A 21,125-nucleotide genomic window follows, 5' to 3' on the forward strand; every position below is an offset into this window, starting at 1 on the left:
GAGAGGCCAGCACTGGGGGTGAGTGAGATCTGCAGTAAGCACATTAGTGGATTTGCAAGGTCCTACTGGGACTGGAGGCATGTTATTTATATACTGCACTGATCAGGTCTAGACTCAACTGTTAGGCTCAGCCCAGAGTAAGAAGTGGGGAGGTATCTGCACCGCCCCAGGAGGAGACCTGGGAAGGAAATGTGCCTTGGAGGCACAGACCCTCCCCTCTTCCCTCGCTTGCGGAGGAAGGAAGTTACTGCCCCCTGTGCTCCCAGCTAATTACTCTGCCAGTGAGTGCAGGGAGCCGGGTGGAACCAGGGGTCCTCTAAATCATTCTCCTCTCTGTCTCATCCCTGCTAACTTAGTGCCAAGAGGCATTATCTGGCATGCACCCTCATGGCCAGAAGTGCAGTCTGAGCAGTCTTTACTCAGCCAAGTAGAGAGCATAGAAGGCAGGGAGACTACTTCCATGTGAAGGAAAGCAAGGGCTAGCCCTTGGCGAGCAAGAGACCATGAGCCTGGTGTATCGGTGCGGTCTATTCCCAGCTCTGCCATTGACTTGCAGTATGACCATTGGCAAGTTTCTGAAGGTGGCTGGGCCTCAGTTTACCCATCTGTAAAATGGGTATGATCGTTACTCCCATCAGAACAACACTGCGAGGCACAAGTTTACTGATCTATTTCATGCTTATCACCAGTGTCAACCCCTTGAGAGCCTTCCATGAAAAATAGGAAGTGTTACTGAGCCATGATACATGAACATTATTTATATCTGTTGCTGTTGTCGATCCTAGGCTGTTGGACAGAAATTAACTTTTGTCTGAAAAAAAATCTTCCCAACAAGTAGATTATTGAATAACACATGACTTAGCCACTCATCTGATTAGCCCATTGAGAGAGATCATAAGACACTATTATAAAACATGTCCATAATAATAGTTCAACATGACTTTATGTTTTCCAGCAATGATATGTCCAAGTCTTCTTTCATCAATGCAGAGCAGTGTTTGTTTAAGGTATACGAAACCAAGACTAATTTAGAAAAGATGGAAGTTCACTCTTGGCTTCTGTATCATGTGAATGAAGATCTCCTTGTTAGCCTGAATGTTAACCTAGAAAACAAAAGCTAAATATCACAGATCTGTGGTACTATCTGCGTAATACACATTCTCAGAATTCCATATGCTAGTGCTGGGTGTGCTTGCTCAATGTGACTTCCAAGAACTGGAAGATAGCATGGAAAGGCAATGGGGCCTAATGATGAGAGTACGCATTCCAGGAGCCAGGACTCCTGGGTTCTATTTCCAACTCTGTGGTTCAGCTTCAGGGTATGTCTCCTCTGCAGCTGGTGGTGTCATTTCTAGCCCAGGTAAAAGCCACTCAACCTTTGATTGCTCTAGTGTGCTAAAAATAGCAGTGCAGTTGCAGAAGCACAGGCAGTGGCTTGGGGTAGGCACCGAAGTACAATCCTGTCCAAGATATTTGGTGCGTACTTGGGTGGCGAGGCTGAGCTGCTGCTCGTACCGCCATGGCTATCCTGCTATTTTTAAGTATCAGAGGGGTAGCCATGTTAGTCTGAATCTGTAAAAAGCAACAGAGGGTCCTGAGGCACCTTTAAGACTAACAGAAGTATTGGGAGCATAAGCTTTCGTGGGTAAGAACCTCACTTCTGAATTTGCACTTGCATCTGAAGAAGTGAGGTTCTTACCCACGAAAGCTTATGCTCCCAATACTTCTGTTAGTCTTAAAGGTGCCACAGGACCCTCTGTTGCTGCTATTTTTAGTGTTCTAGCTCGATCAAAGCTAGTGTGTGTGCATCTACGTGAGCTGGAAATCACATCTCCCGTGCAGTGGAGCCGTACTCTGCACCTGACCGCACTGTGTGACCTCACAAAATCCCTTCATGCAAAATTCTGCCTTGTTCTATGTAGGAGCAAAGAGCTAGGGAGGCTCCATGCCCTCCTATGCTACCCTCAGACGCATGCAACAGGGACAGGGCAGATTAGATTGAGCATTCCTCTGAGTGCTAGACAGGGCTCTGGTGTGATGAAGCAGGACTTTTTTGTAACATTTTGATGAAGCCTATTTGTGCCTCAGTTTTCCCCCATACTTTGCATTCCTACCCGAGGTGGGGTAGTAGCATGCCCTGAAAACAAACTTCATTCTGCCAGGAGAGGAGGGATGTGTGTGTCACCTAGCTGTCTGAGTGGATTGAATGTGTCATTAAAAAAAAAAAGGCTGTCTGAGGCCGACCCATATCAATGGAAAATCTGAGAAGACAATGGGAGCAACTAACCAACAACACAGAGGGAAGAAGATTTCTCCACCTTTCATCAGGGAAGCTAAATACAGATCCCAGCTCTAGAACAAAGGACTGGGTGGAATGAGGCAGGATAAGTGCGAGCTCTGGAAGAAGCTTGGGCTCTCTGACTTTGGAAGTGACTAAGGTCTGGTCTACACTAGAAAATTGTCAGCTTTACTGTCACCCAGGCGTGTGAAAAATCCATCCGAGCAGCATAGCTGAGCCAGCCTATTTCCCAGTGTAGACTGTGCTAGGTCTATGGAAGAATTCTAGTGACCGCCTCTTGATGAGGTGGATTACCTATGCCAACTAGAGAACCTCAGAGTCTGCAAATGGAGTTTACCACATCTTGGGTGGTGAATTGCTATAAGCTGACCAGAATGGACTATACTTGAATCTTTATTTCTCTCTGCTAACCTACGCACTGGCAATGCTGTGTTCCACCTGACTAAAAAACCCTACTCTGTTTTGAAAACAGTTTGGGGTGTCACTGTAAACACTGCCTGGGGTGCAGGCGAAGAATGTACAAGTCTCTACCAGGAGTCTCTCTCAGATGGACTCACTGGACAGAGCTCACTGTGTGAACAAGGAATGTGGGAGCCCAGTATCTCAGTCTAGGAGGCAGTGGGGTTGTATGGCCTACCCTGAAGGAAGAGTGAATCCTCTTGGTTCTTCCAAGAGACTGTCTAGAAGCACAGCACAGATACTGTGGATCCACAACACTTGGCTATTATAACAGTAGCACTCCAGATCTTCAAATGCACATGAACAAACAATTTGGCAGCATGACCAGGCATTAGTCTTGCACAAATGCTCTTATTGTCATGAGGTGCATATTACTCCTTTTTGGAGCAGTAATCAGGGGCTTTACTATGGAGCACGTTGCTCCCGGGGCCCATGTGAACCATACAGCCCTTTGGTTAACCACGGCTGCTCTACCTTCCACAGTGCGTTTTATACTGTAAGGCTAGAATTTTGCCTTTAGTTTCTCTAGTACTTTTGTTTTCCCATCTGTAAAATGGGGATAACATTTATATGCCTTGTGAGATGTATTAATATCTGTAAAGCCTGCTAAGATCCTTGGTATTTTCCCATAGGCCTGGAAACCTACTGGCTTAATAGAACTCTAGCACTATTAATATTTGAGCTTATGATAAAGTTATTACATTTCCTTAGACTCTAGCCCTATTAAACGCTTTCTGCTCTCTACACTCACTGGCATTTTCACACAAATGAGTCTATCACTCTGTATTATTGTTTAGATGAATTGTAGCTTTCCGGCTTTACAGCATTAAACTGCAGGCTAGATAATGTTCTGCCAGATAACACACGGGCATGTGAAATATTGACTCAGCCTGGAAGTGATGATTCAAATGATTTTTTTCCCTCCCATCTTCATCATCACAGGTCAGGAAAGATTTGGAAACATGACAAGGGTCTATTACAGAGAAGCCATGGGAGCCTTTATTGTCTTTGACGTTACAAGACCAGCGACGTTTGAAGCGGTGACAAAATGGAAAGAGGATCTGGACTCTAAGTTGATTCTCCCGAATGGCAAACCCGTGGCGACCGTTCTCTTAGCAAACAAATGTGACCAGGGGAAAGATGTGCTTACGAACAACGGTCTCAAGATGGACCAGTTCTGCAAGGAGAATGGGTTTGTGGGATGGTTTGAAACATCGGCTAAGGTAACTACATTTCTTTTTTAATAAACCAAATGTGTGAGAAGCATTCCCCAAATGCAGAGACATTAACTACTAAAACGGGTTACTCAGTTGCAATGTGTACCTTGCAAAGCTCTTATCGCTGCTGAATTAATGAAGGGTAAACGGGCGCACTTTTAAAAAACAATAACACCTTTTGAAGAGAATGTATATCTATATTGAAGCTTTCATCTCAAAGGATCTCAAAGCACTTTAGAAGCTACATACAACACTCTGAAATGCAGCCACTGCTAAGGTGTGTATCTGATGCACAGCATATGCATAACAGTGTGAGGAAGAAGCAGGGCCAGCTCCAGGCACCAGCAAACCAAGCCCGTGCTTGGGGCGGCACATTTTCAAGGGCGGCATTCTGGCCATTTTTTTGTTTTTGCTTCCGGCGGCAAAAGCTTAGAGCTGGCCCTGGCAGCTGCAGTGCGTCATGTGCAGGGGGTGCCCTAGGGCTGCTGCGGTTCACGCCGCTGGGGAGCAGCACCCGCACCTTGTGGCTGGGCCGGGCAGGCTCTGAATGGGGGACACTCAGGCTGGGGCCCGCCCCGCGGGGCACATGGAGCCGCCTGCAGGTGCCACAGGGCGGCCGCCCCCCAGCGCCGCAGCCGGGGCTGGAGCGGCCCGAGCTGCCCAGGGACTGTGGCAGGGCGGCCAGAAGCAGCAGCAGCAGCGGGGCCATAGAAGGCACGGCGCTGCTGTGCAGAGGGTAGGGCGCTGCTGTGCAGGGCCCATGTCCCACTCTCTGGGGCTCCACTCCCTCTGGGGCTACCCTGCCTGGCTCCTCAGCCCCCTGCCGGGGCGGTCCCCCGGCTCTGCCCTCCTGGGTCCCGGCCGGTCCTGGAGGTGGGAGCCCTGGCTGGAGGGACCCTGGGGTGAGGCGCGGCCCGGGAGCCCTGCTGCTTACCCCGACCCTGCCAGTGCCGGACCGGCTGGAGGCGAGGGGGGAGAGGGCGGAGTCAGCACTGGTGGTGGGGGAGCCCAGGGCTGGGGCGGTAGGGGGTACGGGGGGCTGGGGAAGAGAGACTCCAGCGCTGGGACGGCAGGAGGTGCGGGTGACAGGGGAAGAGAGCCCTGGGCTGGCGTGTGGGGGCAGCCAAGAATTATTTTGCTTGGGGTGGCAAAAAGCCTAGAGCCGGCCCTGGGAAGAAGGCGTCTTGGCAATGGAGCTCCTCTTATGAAAGATGCCGTGAGCTCGTTCATTTCCACACAGAGAAGAGACAGCCTTTTTGTAAGCTATGGCAGTTCTAATATTCCCATCATTGTAAGTATTCAGTCTGAAAGATCTGAGCTGTCAGGTCCTCACATACAGAGAGAGTTTGGTTTTGTGGTAAAGGCATGAACTGTTTGAAAGGCATGGAGCACCTTACAAGTCTTGGGCTGTTGTTAGCACTGCTATTTACTGAGCTATCTGTGTATTCAGTACTCCATAGTCTTTATCTTGTTAATAAGTAGATCATAAAACTAGTTCCAGTAGCCTGCTTTAAGGCAGTGGCTCTCAACCTTTCCAGACTACTGTACACCTTTCAGGAGTCTAATTTGTCTTGTGCATCCCCAAGTTTCACCTTACTTAAAAACTATTTGCTTAAAAAATCAGACATATAAATAAAAAAGTGTCATGACACACTATTAATGAAAAATTGCTTATTTTCTCATTTTTACCATGTAATTATAAAATCAATTGGAATATAAATATTGTACTCACAGTTCAATGTATAGTATATAGAGCAGTATAAACAAGTCATTGTCTGTATGAAATTTTAGTTTGTGCTGACTTTGCTAGTGCTTTTTATGTAGCCTGTTGTAAAACTAGGCAAATATCTAGACAAGTTGACATAGCCCCTGGAAGACCTCTGTGTACCCCCAGGGGTATGTGTGCCCCTGGTTGAGAACCACTGCTTTAAGGGAATCAGTTTGGCCAAAGTCTGTAGCTTGTCTTCTTACTTGTTAGAAGTATTTTTCCAGTGCTAAAATTTCTTGCATACTTAGGACTAGATACTCAGCTGTGTAAGTTTGTGTAGCTCCACTGAAGTCAGTGGAGCTCTGCTAGCTTACTGTAGCTGAGGATCTGGCCACTAGAGTCCAGTGTTTCACTCCTGCTGGTGGTGGCAGTCGTTCAATAGCATCTAGTATCAGAGGGGTAGCCGTGTTAGTCTGAATCTGTAAAAAGCAACAGAGGGTCCTGTGGCACCTTTAAGACTAACAGAAGTATTGGGAGCATAAGCCTTCGTGGGTAAGAACCTCACTTCTTCAGATGCAAGAAGAAGATTGCATCTGAAGAAGTGAGGTTCTTACCCACGAAAGCTTATGCTCCCAATACTTCTGTTAGTCTTAAAGGTGCCACAGGACCCTCTGTTGCTTTCAATAGCATCTAGTTTTTTATGGTATTTTGACACATCCATTTCCAGGCCAGACTGGAAACCAAGAGAAGAAAAACATGAAAAACATGAAAAAGAAGCGTTATCTAAGCGTTAACAATAAAAATTGTTTGAGTTAGATTCAAGAGATGGGTGAAAATGTCTTACACAGGCTTCTGCACAAGAACAGAGGCCAGACAACACATCTTGTGCATTCAAATAACAAAGACAAAAGAGGCATTAAGAACAGCAGCTGAAACAAGGAGGGGTGGAGGAGTTAGGGGTTTTAACTCAAAGGGAATTAGGCATTAGGCACTTTTGAAAATACCACTAGGTACCTATCTGCATCTTTAGGCACCCAAATACCTTGGTGTTTAGGGCCCAACTCAAAGGTGATGTGTAAGGTGAGGTATGCTAGACTTCTATAGACTCAAATTGTCTTACAACCACTTCCACCTTCGTACTGATGTGCCTGGGAATCTAAGTTCATATCATTTGCATGCTAGGGACAAGACATGTAAGTTTAAGTTAATGTCTGAAGACAAGAAAGACTCAAAAAGACTGTGATCATGTATGAAAAGCAGCTAAATTTAAGTTCCCTGACCTAAAAGGCTTACTAATGAATATCAGTAGGAACAGGATGAGCCAAGTCATAATTTTTTAGAGTATTCTGCCTTTCTTAGTTACAAACCTCTAGGTTACCAGTTCAGGTTAGCAAGGTCATTCATTTGATCACTGGTGTTTGACCTGTGAGAAATGAGTTTGTGGTGTTAATCTGGTTCCTAGAAGTCAGGTGTCCCCATGGTAAAAATGAACATGGCAGTCGTCACCAAAGTGTTGGCAGTCTGTTCAGAGAAGCCAAGCAAGCCCTCTGAACTCAGCATTCAGTCATGTTGATGGAGCATGAATGTACTGCTGAGCTCAAGGATGGTTCATCTGTGGCAAAGTTGAGCTATTTTGCCAGGGTGATGTTGGGAAGTTATTCTGGGTGGAACCTGGAAGAGCAGAGGACAATGAAAATGGAAGAATACCATGGGTGGAGCATTAATCCAAACTCCTTTGAACCAAAAGAGGTTGGATTTTTAGCTAATTCTAAATTAGAGAAAGCTCTGGTTCAGGCCTTATATTATTTAGTTCCCACATCTCTAATAGTCAAACAGTTCCCAAAGCACAGTTCGAACCATGTAGAGGTGGGGAAGACATCAAGTATGACTGAGTTTTGAGTCCTGCAGCCATGTTAAAGTGGACAACCAATTATTAATGGTCAGGGGGCACAACGCACATCATCCCTATCTTTTGTACCTGTACACTAACGGATGATGATCTGATATCTTGAAATGTTCAGATACTTCCTTCACTCCCAACTGTGATTGGACACAGAAGTGCCACCATTATCCTGATAAGCTGTTCTTTGTAAATTTCCACACCAATTTTTCAGGCTTTGCTGGTAGAAATAATTCAGATAAACTTTGGATTTGTATCTGAACTTTGTGAACCTGATTGATTCATCTTAGGACCTCATCCTGCAAACACTCGCTCATGTAAGTAGTCTCATTAAATCCAATGAGACTACTCACATGAGTAAAATGACTCACATGTTTACAGGGTCAGGACCTTAGAAAGTTTCAAATCAGGAGTGACTCCACTGAAATCAGGAGAGTCACACCAGTGTATAACTGGTGTAAGTGAGATCAGAATTGCTTCCCAGTTTGTCTTAGTTCTGAATTTAAGGCCATGATGCAACTTTTTTTTTAAAGTTATGATTACAATTACTTTAAAACCAGGAAAGGCTCTAGTCTTTTTCAGCCAGGGGCAAATTAAATCATTGAACTCAGGGGTAGGGGAAATAAAAATCCACCTACATTTTACATAGCGAATAGAAATTATTTTCTGAAGTAGAATACTACTGACTGAGAATCCATCATACAGCAGCTAGCAGTTCAAACAGGTAATGACTCTTTTTTGCTCAATTCTGGTGTAATTAGCTCTCCAGAGGATTTTTTGGAAACATGCTTGGAATTGTTATAGCTTTCAGAGCAGAGTGAATATGATTCATGCCTTTTGGGAAAAGAAAGGTGATTATTTATAAAAATGCCCCCTTTAGTTCTGGATACATTGCAGAAGACTGTGTGTTATATACATACCGATCATCTTTCCGGCTGTCAGGGAGTTTAAAATTCTATTTGAAACTGTTGGAGAATTATACCATAGGATATTGTTGTATCATTCCTTAGTGCTATTTTTTCTTAACTTAATTATCTTAAAAACAAAATATTTAGGGACACAGAATGTATTCATATTTTTTTGGTTCTTTGATATTTTTAAGGGAAATATTTAATACATTTCCATTTTCAGGGTACTGAAAGGACTTGGAGATTCACTCTGACAGGCTGCTTTGCTGTGTAAGAACACAGTGTAAGAACACAGTGCAAAACAGTGATAATTGATACTTATTGCTACATTCTCACTTGAGGGCCTGGTCTCTCTTTGATGTATGCTTATCTCCCAATATTTTATTTAGTTGTATAGATTTCAGTCTAAAAAACTCTCCACATTTTTTAGGCAATCCTGTCATAAATTTAAAGCCACAATATCATAGCAGTTGCAAAAGATGCATTGTCCAAAGCAGCAAGACTTCTCCTTCGTACCACACACCAATAAAGCTGAAAACCTCCTCCATGCTTTGCTATCAGACAGAGATCCATGACTTTCAGCACACACCTACGCATCACCACTATTGCCTGTTCAAATAGATGGGCTTTAAACTGTGCCCGCAAGGGCAATAATTTCAGCCTCATTGTCACTTCCCAATGAAAATGGACATGATTTGTATGTGGAAACAAGCCAGGTCAGGCAAAACTAGGTATACTTTTAAGTCTTGGCTCGGAAATCACTTGAAAATGTATTGCAAGTTGCTAAAGTTTTGTGTGTGCTGTTTTGCAAAGAATTGCTCTAGTTCTAGTTTGATTACCTCCTCTATCCCCCTCCCCCCTATACATAATATCCGGCTGGCATTACTAATTTATGCAGGAGAAAGGAAATTAATTTTTGTCCTAAGTTGTCCAGCAAGTCTATTAATAATGCATTGCATATCTATAGTCACTTTCATCCAAAGAACTTTACAAACATTGAGTAGGTGTGCATTCATTCCATTGAGGTTATACATAGGTAATTTGAGGTTAAGTAACTTTCCTAAATTCATATAGTGACAAAGCTGGGATTATACCGAGGTTGACTAGTTCCCTACCCTAACCACTAAAGAAAACCCCTGAGGTAAGAGTAGGAAGTGTGGTTAGGGTACCAGACTAGCAAGTGGGTGATTTGGGTTCACGTCTGGAATCTGCTACTGATTCCCTTGTGATCTTGGGGAAGTTATATAATTGTTCAGCTCTTCATCCCTAAACTAGGGATGATAATGGTAGTTCATTTGTCTATCAGGCTATGCACTTCCTCTCCATACTGTGTGTCCTAGTAGCAGCTAGTGTGCAAGACTGGGACTTGGGGGACCTGTGTTCTAGTCCTGTCATTGACCTACTGCGTGACTTTCAGCAAGTCACTTTCCTTAGTGCCTCAGTTTTCCCACCTATAAAATGGAGATTATGTACTGACCTCCTCTATAAAGCATTTTGAGATCTATGGATGAAAAGTGCCATATAAGAGCTAGGTATTATTTATTTAAGTAGTAAGCGCTTCTAAGTAGTAAATATGACTATTAAAAACAAGCCATATCGAAGATTTTCAATGGAACAGGGTAGCTAGTTTTGATTTCCACAAAGAAAAACTAGGCTGGGACATGTATTTGTCACATCAAATCTAATCTGTTCTTCAGTTAATTGAAACCAAAGTGTCCCATTTGAAATTGCCAGGCTGGATTCATGACACTCTCTTCCCTAATTTCTCCTTTTTAATTCATCCAAGGAAGTTTCTAGCACATGTGATCGCAAAAGTATCAGCTGCTGCTGTTATACACTGTCTACTGGAGCCAAACCAGTAACGGGGACTCTTTCATTTCAGCTGTACTCTTTGCAGAATTCCTGCAGACTCTGTTTCCCTGAAAACACAATATAAGAGCAAAAATCTCCTGTTGAGACCACAGGCCGGATGGCTGCGCCACCCTGCCCTGGTGATTCTCTGCTGCATTTCTTGAAAGGGAGTATTATCTGGTTGCAGTGGGGACCGAGATCATGGGCTCCCAGGTGGTTGATTCACAGTCAGTCTGTTCCAGTGTTTGGTGGGGAAACTGTAGGAAAATGGTTAACTTGCACTAGATGAGTATGAGTGTGGGTCTGTGCCCCCATCTAGTGGCTGGAGGTTTATACATCTGCTACTACTTGCAGTTAGAGGGAGGTATTTTCCTATCAGTTCCTTTAGCTCAAGTGATACAGGCTTGTACTCTTACCTCTGAAAGTCCAAAGGCCAGATCCAAGTGGGGTCAACTACACCTGCATGTGTCTAACTCTCATTTATAGATCCCTGCCGATTTCAGAAGCAACACATTTGCAGTCATAGAAAGAAGCTACTTGACAATAGAAATCTAGGAGTAATTTTGCACCCGAGGGCAACCCGGGCAATAAATCCAAGCTCTCCACATTGCAAAGAATAAAATGTTTCACTGGAAGTGTGAAAGGCCCATAAAACTAACAAAGGTCCTTTTTCATCAGTAAAGAAATAAAAGCCAGTCTAGTCCAAGCGGATTTATTTCAGATATTAAAACTGAATGCTCTTGATGTTAATGGTTCGCATTTGTGTTAGAATGAGATGACAGATGGGGGGCGGAAACAAGTCAGGAATACTAAGTAGCACGCTGAGACTGTGCAGTGCTCGGAGACCCTTTCAATAAAGTATTTATTTTCTCATTCGTTTAAGGTTACATTTCTAGACAGGGACATTATTTCCTGTAGCAATTGGCTAAAAAGTTGTAAGTCATGTAAAACCCACAGAAAGCAGCACACAAATAGAGGTGCTATCCCTTCCTTTATGGAATTATAGTTAAAGGTGTAATGCAAAGCAAATTACAATTTCTTGTGTGACCTTAGACTGTAGACAAACCACTTAAGTTCTCTGTGTATGAGTAGCTCACTTGGTCAATGGAGATAATAGTACTTCCCTAGCTCACTGCGGGGTTGTGAGATTCTGCTATGGTGATGGGGCCATATAAGTATCTTAGATAGCTAGAACTTCCATATTCTTTGGACAGCCATAAAGGTGACTTCACAGGAGGCTAAAACAGGAGTGGCAGCAATCCCAGGTGGGGAGTAGCATTCCCCACAGTATCCATGGGGCCAGGTCCATGATGATCTAAAGTGGCACTATCCCAGAGATGGGTTCTGTATTGCACCCTTTAGAATGAAGGGAAGAGCATACTCAACATGCAACTATAAGGTGATTAAAACATAAGGAAAAGCCAAGGGTGGACTGAGTGTTTCAACATTTCTTTGTTTGAATTGCATTCAGAAGTGGGATTCCTGTGGCCTGTATTGTACAGAACAAAGGCAATCAATAAGGGAATGGTAAAGGAGGAGAATGGGAAGACACTACTTCAGTCTGTCAGTTACTCCTCCTATGTTTTTTGTCTATTTTAGAAGACAATGAATGTTATTTCTTGTTATACTGTGAGCTGTTTCAGTACCAGCACTGGGGCATGTTTGATTATTCTAACCTGTCCATCATCACCATCTTATTGTGTGTTGTCTCTGGTAGTTATCTTTTCTTTTGCTTCTTTGAACACACCCTTCCCCTGATTTTTCAGCACATCCGACTCTCTAAAATCCATGAACCTGTGGGTGTCCATGTTGGGATAGCAGATCACCTTCTTTTGTCTACAGCTGCTTTGCAGTCTAGTGGGCTATTGATTTAGTTGCAGAACACATTGGGGGTGGGGGTGGAAATCAATATTTCATTAGACAGACCAGAAGGCAGAAGAAATACAGCAGAGATCAATCCACGGCCCTAAGATGCTGGGTCAGGGTCACAACAAAAGGTTATATAAACGTAAGGAGGCAAGTGGTTAAGGAACTGAATTGGGACTTGGGAGCACTGGATTCACTTCCTGGCATTGCTACAGACTTCCTGTGTGACCTTGGGCATGTCACTTAACCTCTCTGTGCTGCAGTTCTCACCTGTACAATGGGGATAGGTAATACCTCCCTACTTCACAGAGGTGACATGAGGATAAATTCATTAAGGTTTATGAAATGCTCAGATTGGGCCACAGATATACTTGGGGGTTAATTAAAGTGGGTGGTTTAAGAGATATTTTGTGGTAACTAAAATGTTAATAAAGATGTTTAGAAAATTATATTTGAAAAATTAAATGATTAAAAACCAAGGACTCATTCTCTTCATCAGGCCACCGAATGTAGTAGCAGGGTGTTTATTTATGCCTTGGTTGAATTCAGAGATACTAAAGGCTGTATGGGGGCAGATGGTGTGTGAATGGTATATTTGAAATAAAATTAGGCACGTATTGTTATAATGAAACCGCTCTAAAATATACACCACCTGTCTAGAGCATATGTGCAAGGTATAAAATAAGAGGCCACCACCTGTATAATACTGAGATTTGCAGGTTTGTTTATCCTCCAGCTTAGGGGCTGATCCATGAAGTCCATGGGAGTTTTTCCAAAGACGTCGCTGTCTGAGACGCTAGGCACGTACTTGAGGCAGCTAGCCCCTCCCACTGCTCCATCGCTGTAGTGACATTCTATTTTTAGCATGCTAGCTCAATAGGAGCTAGTGCAAGTATGTCTCCTCGAGCCGGGAGTCACGCCCCCTCTGCAGGTCAGAGTGTAGACACACCCTACAATCGACATATTTCAATTTAGCGTAAATGTGTTCCTAACTGACTTCATCTAAGTGAAATAACTGATTTAAAATGAAACCCGTGTGCCTGTGTAACCCACACACTTTCTGCATGTGGTGTTGTGTCCCATCTAGTGGCACTGAGACCACTTAGAGAGAGAGAGAAAGCAATTCATGAGTCTGCTCTACAGCCTTAGCTAACAGCCAGTTGGCTTTTAGCTCATGCGCTAAGCTCCAGAGTAGGGCCGGCTCCAGGGTTTTTGCCGCCCCAAGCGGCGGGGGGGGGGGGGGGGGAGAGAATAAAAAAAAAAGCTGCGATTGCGATCCGCAGCAGCTCCACTGCGCCACTTTCTTCTTCGGCGGCAATTCGGCGGCAGGTCCTTCCCTCCGAGAGGGACCGAGGGACTCTCCGCCGAATTGCCGCCAAAGAGCCCGAGATGCTGCCCCTTCCCCTTGGCCACCCCAAGCACCTGCTTGCTCAGCTGGTGCCTGGAGCCGGCCCTGCTACAGAGGTCCCAAGTTTGAGCCCACCCACTGACAACCGGGGTCTGTCGACGTTACACATGCAGCCTGTTACACCAATCTATCAGATTGGGTTTAAAATAAATTCTTGAGTTACAATAGTGGAATGCTGTATGTAGACAACCCTGCGTATCACCTCTGTAAAGCCAGTATAAGTGATGGTGCAATCAGTCCCCCACTCATCCAGAAACATACTCACTAAGCATTTGTGTCCAGTAGACAGCACAGGAATATGCTCATCCTCAAAGAATGGACAAATATCAGGGTTGGAAGGGACCTCAGGAGGTCATCTAGTCCAACCCCCTGCTCAAAGCAGGACCAATCCTCAGACAGATTTTTGCCCCACATCCCTAAATGGCCCTTTCAAGGATTGAATTCATAACCCCTGGGTTTAGTAGGCCAATGCTCAAACCACTGAACTAGCTCTACTCCCACTTACTTAAACCTCACTTTATGCTTGTGGTGACAAAAAGCACGTCTTCAGCTGTTTTTACAGAACGGGAAACTGAGGTAGGGAGGTTACTCCCTTTAATAATTTGCCTAAGGCCACAGAAGGAATCCATGAAAGGTTGAGACCACAGGCAGATTTTGTTTACCTCGTCTACTCATAGTGGAGATACATCTTACGCCAGCAATAGAGTTCTTTTGCTGGTATAGCTTATACCAGATTCCTGAAAAAAAACAAGCTATATCAGCAAAAGGCCTTTTTTGCCAGTCTAACTGCATCTATACCAGGACTTTTGCCAGGATATTTGTTGGCTGGGGTATGATTTTTCCCCACACACGCTCCTAACTGATGGAGCTATGCTGGCGAAATATTCACACCTCCCTCTTGCTCATTTCCAGTGTTCCCTTCCCTTCTATCATCCCCTTAGGAAGCTTATTTCAAGCCACAACTAATGAGGCGTTTTGTTTACAGTTTTTAAATATTACTAGAGTTTAGGTAATTTTCAGATAGTTGATGAAGTATTCCTTAGAACTTCGTCCTGCCTCTCCAGAAGGGAGGCAGCCTGGGGGTAGATGGAATGTTTGTCACTTTATTAAGGACATCAAATACAATGTGGCAGAAGTGTGTGTATGTGTGTGTGTGTGTGAGAGAGAGAGATTCTATTTCATCTTCTTTTTTCAGAACTGGCACTTTGAGATCATTTTCTTGTTGGCTATGTCTTCTAATTAAATTTCACAGTGCCCTGAAAATGACTTGTTGCATGGCTGAGGAATTTAGGAGTCTGGTCTCAGAAAATCATGTGATGCACTGTAGTTCTGAGGTTGCAGGTGGTGTATATTGATTCCCAGTTCTATACTAGCTGTTAGATTTATAAATGTCTTGTGTTATGATTTGTTTGTTTACAATCAAGGGATATTATTTAGGGGTCAAAGTTTAAATATGTAAGCAGAGTCGTGTGTGTGTGTGTGTGTGTGTGTGTGTGAGAGAGAGAGAGAGAGAGAGAAAGAAATCCTTTAAAACCCAGGAACCAATTAAAAGACTGATCAGCTCCCTAGATTTCAGCTCTTTATTATAGTACAAAGGGATGAGACCTGGTTCCATTGTATCTATGGAGTGTTGCCGTTGGCTACAAGGGGAGCAGGACAACTAAAGACGTGAAGGCAAATGTATAAAGATATGCCGGGCTTCTGAGCCTAACTCCTCGGGATCGGGATCTCTATCTCTGAAGCTGGACTAAAAGTGATATTGCTTTCTGAGAATTCAATAGGTGCTAACTCTGTATCGATAACAGACAAAACAATGAACCCAAATATTGCATTACAGCTTACTTGTACTGGGAGAAACTCAATTCTGTATCTGCGTATTCAGGGATCTTGTTCATCACGTATCGTTTTGGGCACTGGGCAGAAAAATCAACTGAAAAAATGGACAAGATTTTAAAACACAAATGCGATAGAAGGCAGTAATGACTGCTGAGTACTCAAGACTTTTGAAAATCAGGCTACTTATGCAGGTGCACATATATGGCTATTTATTCAGGTGTACCCATTTTTGAAACTCTCTGCTGGTGTGTTATCCTTCATAAAGCAATACAAATGACCAATGATTTTCGTAGGCTAAATGGTATTGCTGTGTGTTATTTAATAGATATTTGAATGATGATGTATATAATGCCTAATTAATATAATCTGTACAAAACATTATTACATGCTGTCAATTTTTAAAGTCTGCTTTTATAGGAAAGTAAACGTTAGATGTTGCCCAGAATTGACCTTAGAATATAGAAGATATCCGACATACTGTGCCTACTGTTTGGCTAATTAATTTCTCTCTCTTTCACCTGCAGGAAAACATAAATATAGATGAAGCTTCCAGATGCCTGGTGAAACACATAATTGCTAGTGAGAGTGATCTAATGCAGCCCATTGAACCAGATATTATAAAACCACACCTGAATTCTTCTAATATTGTCAGTTGTTCAGCTTGCTTTAAATCCTAAGGGACTCCCAGACTATTCCTGGATACTAGAGCTGAGCAAATAGTTAACAATGAATAATTTATCCAAAAGACACAACCTGTTTTTCTGCTCACAGAATATCCATGAGCAGACTGCAATTTTCTCAAATGTATGTGTTTTTTAAAATTATTCAATGATTTTTTTGACTCTTTGGATTGATTGTGAACAGTTCACTTTAATGGTAACTATTCAAATTGTTTTGGTTAGTTGTGATTGGTCAGATAAGTCACATGGTGGTGTTCCTACTCCCTGATTAAATGAGTGAGCAAGACATGCTCAGGCAAGTGATTTTAAAATTTGGTTAGGACATAAAAATGGCTATACTGGGTCAGACCAATGGCCATCTAGCCTAGTATCCTGTCTTATGACCATGGGCAGTGCCAGACGCTTCAAAGAAAATCAACAGAACGGGGAAATTGCAAGTGATCCATCCCGTCATCTACTCCCAGCTTCTGGCAGTCGGAGGCTGAGGGATACCCAGAACATGGGGTTGCAGCCCTGACCATCTTTGTTAACAGCCACTGATGGACCTATCCTCCATGAACTTACCTAATTCTTTTTTGAACCCAGCTAGAATTTTGGCCATCACAAATTTCCCTGGAAATGAGTTCCATGGGTTGACTGTGCGCTGTGTGAAGAAGTACTTCCTTATGTTTGTGTTAAATCTGCTGCCTATTAGTTTTATTGGGTGAGCCCTAGTTCTTGTGCTATGTGAGGGGATAAATCACACTTCCCTGTTCACTTTCTCCACACCATTCATGATTTTATAGACCTCTGTCATATCCCCCCTAGGTGTCTTTTTTCTAAGCTGAACAGTCCTAGTCTTTTTAATCACTCCTTGGTTATTGCAAGTACTTACTCATACGACTTGGAAATTTGCTTTCTAACCATAATTTTCCAGTAAAACTTAAATGCATGAATGTTGACAGAAAGTAAAAACAAAGGGGGGCTGGAGTGAATATTCATAGAATGTTTTTTGCAGTATTTACCTAGCTCTCTTGGGTACCTATTATGAACACCACAATAACACATGAAATCTGAATTGTGGCAGTGTGGTCAAGTACATAGCGCCTGGATTCTAGTCCAGCCCTGCCACTGACCTTCTGTGCATCCTTGGGGAAGTCACTTCTGTTTCCCATCCAACTCTTTGCCTATCTTATCTTTTGGGGTAGTAAGCTCTTTGGGGCAAGGACTGTCTCTTACAATGTGTTTGTACAGTGCCTCACACAATGGGGTCCCAATCTCACCTGAGGCAGTTAGACACTACTGTAATATAAATAAGAATAATTCAACTGACTGCTGAGGTGGAGGTGAATGGGTGGGACACACAGAGGCCCATGCTTAAGTCTTGTATGGAGCAAAGCAAAGTGTCCTTAAATTATGAAACAGGTCTTAAATTTTGGTCTGTGACTGAACCATCTCTTATTATTATATATGCATTACAGAGTAGATCCAGGGACGGAGCTGTGACCAACCACAGCTTGCTAGTATTTGGTTTAAAGCCGCAAATTGTAAATATATTTTAGAGTAAGAAACAAGTCACAGCTTTTTAAAACCAAAAAATGCCAGTGCAGAACAGTCTGTGCTGTCTGTATTTAGGGACAGGTGTCATGCATAGGGAATTGCTGAATTCAAATCCAACCTCCGACATAGGCTCCTGCTGCGGCCTCGGTCCAATCACTTAACCTTTCTGCCTCAGCTTCCCCATCTGTAAAATAGAATTAATAGAATTTGCCTACCTCACTGGGCTTTTGTGCAGGTTATCATCTGCATAGTCCTTTGGAGATTAAAAGAGCTGTATAAGGGCTAAGCTTTATTAGTGCGAAGCATGATGGCTACTGCCCTATTGCATGACTACATGACTCTCTGATGTCTGTAAATAAAACTAGGGTTTGTCTTCACGGCAACAGCTGGCTCGAGTTTCTCCACTCAAGCTAGTCTAGTTTGAGTGACAAAGGCCACACTGTGAAATAACAAGCTACACACCGATTGGAGTAGCAGCTGATGAGTTGTGCTACCTAGAGCTTTGGCCTGCATCCCCACTGCATTACTAGCTTAAGCATCAGCAGCACTCAAGCTTCAACCCACATCTCCTGCTAGGCCAGCTAGCTTGAGCTTAAAGCACTGCTAACCTCCAGCGAGAGGTTTCTGTATGTGGCCAGGAGTCAGGTCATCATCACTCGAGTTATTCCTTGAGTTAATGCAGTGAAGTCCAGACTTCCTGGGACTAAATACTTTTTGATCCTCAGTGCTTTAGGTAAGGAACTGGATGTCTCAATGGGACCAGAGACATCTGATGTCTTGCTTTTCCAGAAACTAATATGTATGAGATTGTGGAGCTAAACTGTGTTGTAACTTGGTCTCCAAGTATCAATGTGCTCTAGCTGTCCTCATCTTTACTTGTCCACAGCAGATTCCAATCAGCGTTCCTGAAACAGAAATGTAACCTCCTCCCAGACGTGCCTGTGGGAGAGCTTTGCCTGACCAAAGAGTTAGACATAATCTTTCCTTGTTAAAAAGAAACAAAAATAAAACATTGAAAAACTAGTTTATTTCCTTTAATGTGCTGTCTTAATGTCTGGTAAGCTCCCCACCTCCCATCCTTAGTTCTGCTGTGTGCTTTTTGATCAAAGATTGGGGCCCGACTTTCCATGTAGGACAGATACAGCTCCATTACCTCATCGATCAGGGCCGAATTCTGCCCTGACTCTCTATGGATTGCATGACATGTACGTCAGTGCTGTGGTCATAAGTAGTTTCTCTGGTATGCTGAATAAAACACTGCAGTGCAGTGAAGAATCAGGCCCCTTTAAGGTGTGTAAAGGTAACATCATTCCAGATTTTTTCCTGACAGCTGTGCACTATTTTTATTTTACTTAGATGATGAGTAACTGCTAGGACACTTGCAATAAAACAAGAAATGCACAAACACCACCAAAGTAAACAGAGATGCCGCATGCTGAGAGGTTATAAGCACTCCAGAGAGAATGCATGAATGCGATTACGTTGTGACTAGATCCTTTCAGTACTGAGTATGAAATTTAGTTTTTGTTTAAATCCCTGACTGGATGACATTTCCTTGCGTGTTACTGATACATTTGGTATTATCTTGTCCTCTCCAGTGTTGGGGAGTGAGTTTTTGAATTCCATGGGCATTGTGAGACAAAAAGGCTTTCACTCTGGACTTCTGGAATGCCCTTGCCCTGCTATAAGAAATGAAGGGTGGGTAGGGTGATCAGACAGCAAATGTGAAAAATTGGGACGGGGATGGGGGTTTATAGGAGCCTATATCAGAAAAAGCCCCAAAATGTGGGACTGTCCCTATAAAATCTGGACATCTGGTCACCCTAAGGGTGGGCATGATTCTCCTGTGCCTTGCACATTGTGTAGTTATTGGCATCTGTGCAAAAGCAGGGTTAAAATGATAACAGATTAGAATACACCACTCGCACCACACTGTTAGCTTTTTACAATATCTTTGCACAGGTACAAATGAGCATACAAGCTGCTAGGCAGTGGAGAATCAGGCTTGAAATCTCCTGATAAGGAGACTTTTCTCTTTATTCAGAATTTTGGGAACATTTTGATGTTTTAGTGCCAGGCTTTGCAAGTTTCCCCCTGCCAAACGTGGTAATGTCATTTTGCATTTTTATGTTGCTTTATATCTTTAGAGTTCTGTACAATCAGAATCTAACTGATTCTTATACACTCTTGGAGAAGCACATAAGTATCATTAACACCACATTTCAGAGGGGGAAATTTACACACAGAGGGGCAAGTTTGGCTCTCTTACACCTGTATGACCCCAGTGAATTTGGTGGGGTAAACTCCCATGGGAGCATCAGGCATTTGGCCCCTTTTAAAATCAGGCTTCATTCTTCTTATGCATTATGACTGCAGAGAACAAAGTTGTCCTTAACTTTTGCCAATCAGAAATCAGCTTATTCCCAACAATACATGTTTTGGCCATTACATCCTTCGTGTACATATCCTCAATTGACTGCACAGCTGATATTTTGTTTCTGGAGCCCATTGCTTTTGGTTTAAATCTACAAATAATTAGACCTCTTTTTTTTGGCTGTAGCTTGGTTGCCCACGGATTTTTAAAGAAACGTGTCCGTCTGAATTAAATGGAAATGGCAAATATATTTTAATGCAGGGAAATGCAATTTATGTCAATTGCTGGGAAACAGTTAATGCAAATACATTTAGTGCACCTGCATTCAAGCATATGACAGAAGGTTCTTATGGTAATTAATAATAATAAAAACCATTTCTGGCAGAACACAGAGTATGTATGTTCTATAAAATTAATCAAACAAAATAAATGTACATGAATCCTTGTTTAACCCTATGCAAATTCAACTACTCTCATGCAACACATCTCTGCTTCATGATTTTCTTTTTGGAATTGTTTCCTTTCGACTGTTCACTTGTTTTAACACACTATACATAACCTGTCCCTTAATCTTTTAAGATAAGTGTTTGGCATTAATAAAAGTATTATATATTTGAGAAAGAAGCTTTTCCTTCCCTTTTCCCCTCCCTCCTGCTGCCCCAATTAATCTTTTCCATTTTAAAGAGTCAGTTTAAGAACCCAATTTCTGAAATGGCCTCAATTCAGTTTCTGTTTTTACAAGCATATTTTTGTGTCCACAAATAAATGCACCCGCAGTTTCGTGAGCCTATCTGAATGGAGCATGCAGTCATGGAACTCAGATGGGTAACACATTGCCTGTGTTTGCAAATAAGGTAGCTCTTAACTGGACCCATCTTTAACTGTGAATGCAAAATTGTGCTTGCAGAACTATTGCCCATCCCAACCATACAAAAATGAGTCAGCCAATGAGTTGACTCTCTTCAAATATGAGATTGGCTAAAAAATTGTGAGTTTAAAAAAAAAAAATTTAAGGTAGGGTGCCTTTGGGTTTTGAATCCTTTAGGGCTTGTATTTTCAAGGTTTTTGCAGCCATGAGGG

The 21,125-nt window shown here is 42.9% G+C and overlaps 1 protein-coding gene across 1 annotated transcript in view; it reads left to right on the top strand.

Annotated features, from left to right (window-relative positions):
- RAB38 (RAB38, member RAS oncogene family) overlaps nt 1-18,694 on the top strand; it is a 32,927-nt gene extending 14,233 nt beyond the window's left edge. Inside the window, exons 2-3 of the mRNA XM_054017185.1 lie at nt 3,701-3,981; nt 15,977-18,694. Coding sequence (XP_053873160.1) covers nt 3,701-3,981; nt 15,977-16,129 — 434 coding nt within the window. The 3' untranslated portion in view covers nt 16,130-18,694. The remainder of the gene's footprint in view (nt 1-3,700; nt 3,982-15,976) is intronic.
- Nucleotides 18,695-21,125: the final 2,431 nt, after the last annotated feature.

This window comes from Malaclemys terrapin, chromosome 1 (assembly GCF_027887155.1).
Source record: "Malaclemys terrapin pileata isolate rMalTer1 chromosome 1, rMalTer1.hap1, whole genome shotgun sequence".
In the NCBI taxonomy this organism is placed as follows: domain Eukaryota; kingdom Metazoa; phylum Chordata; order Testudines; family Emydidae; genus Malaclemys; species Malaclemys terrapin.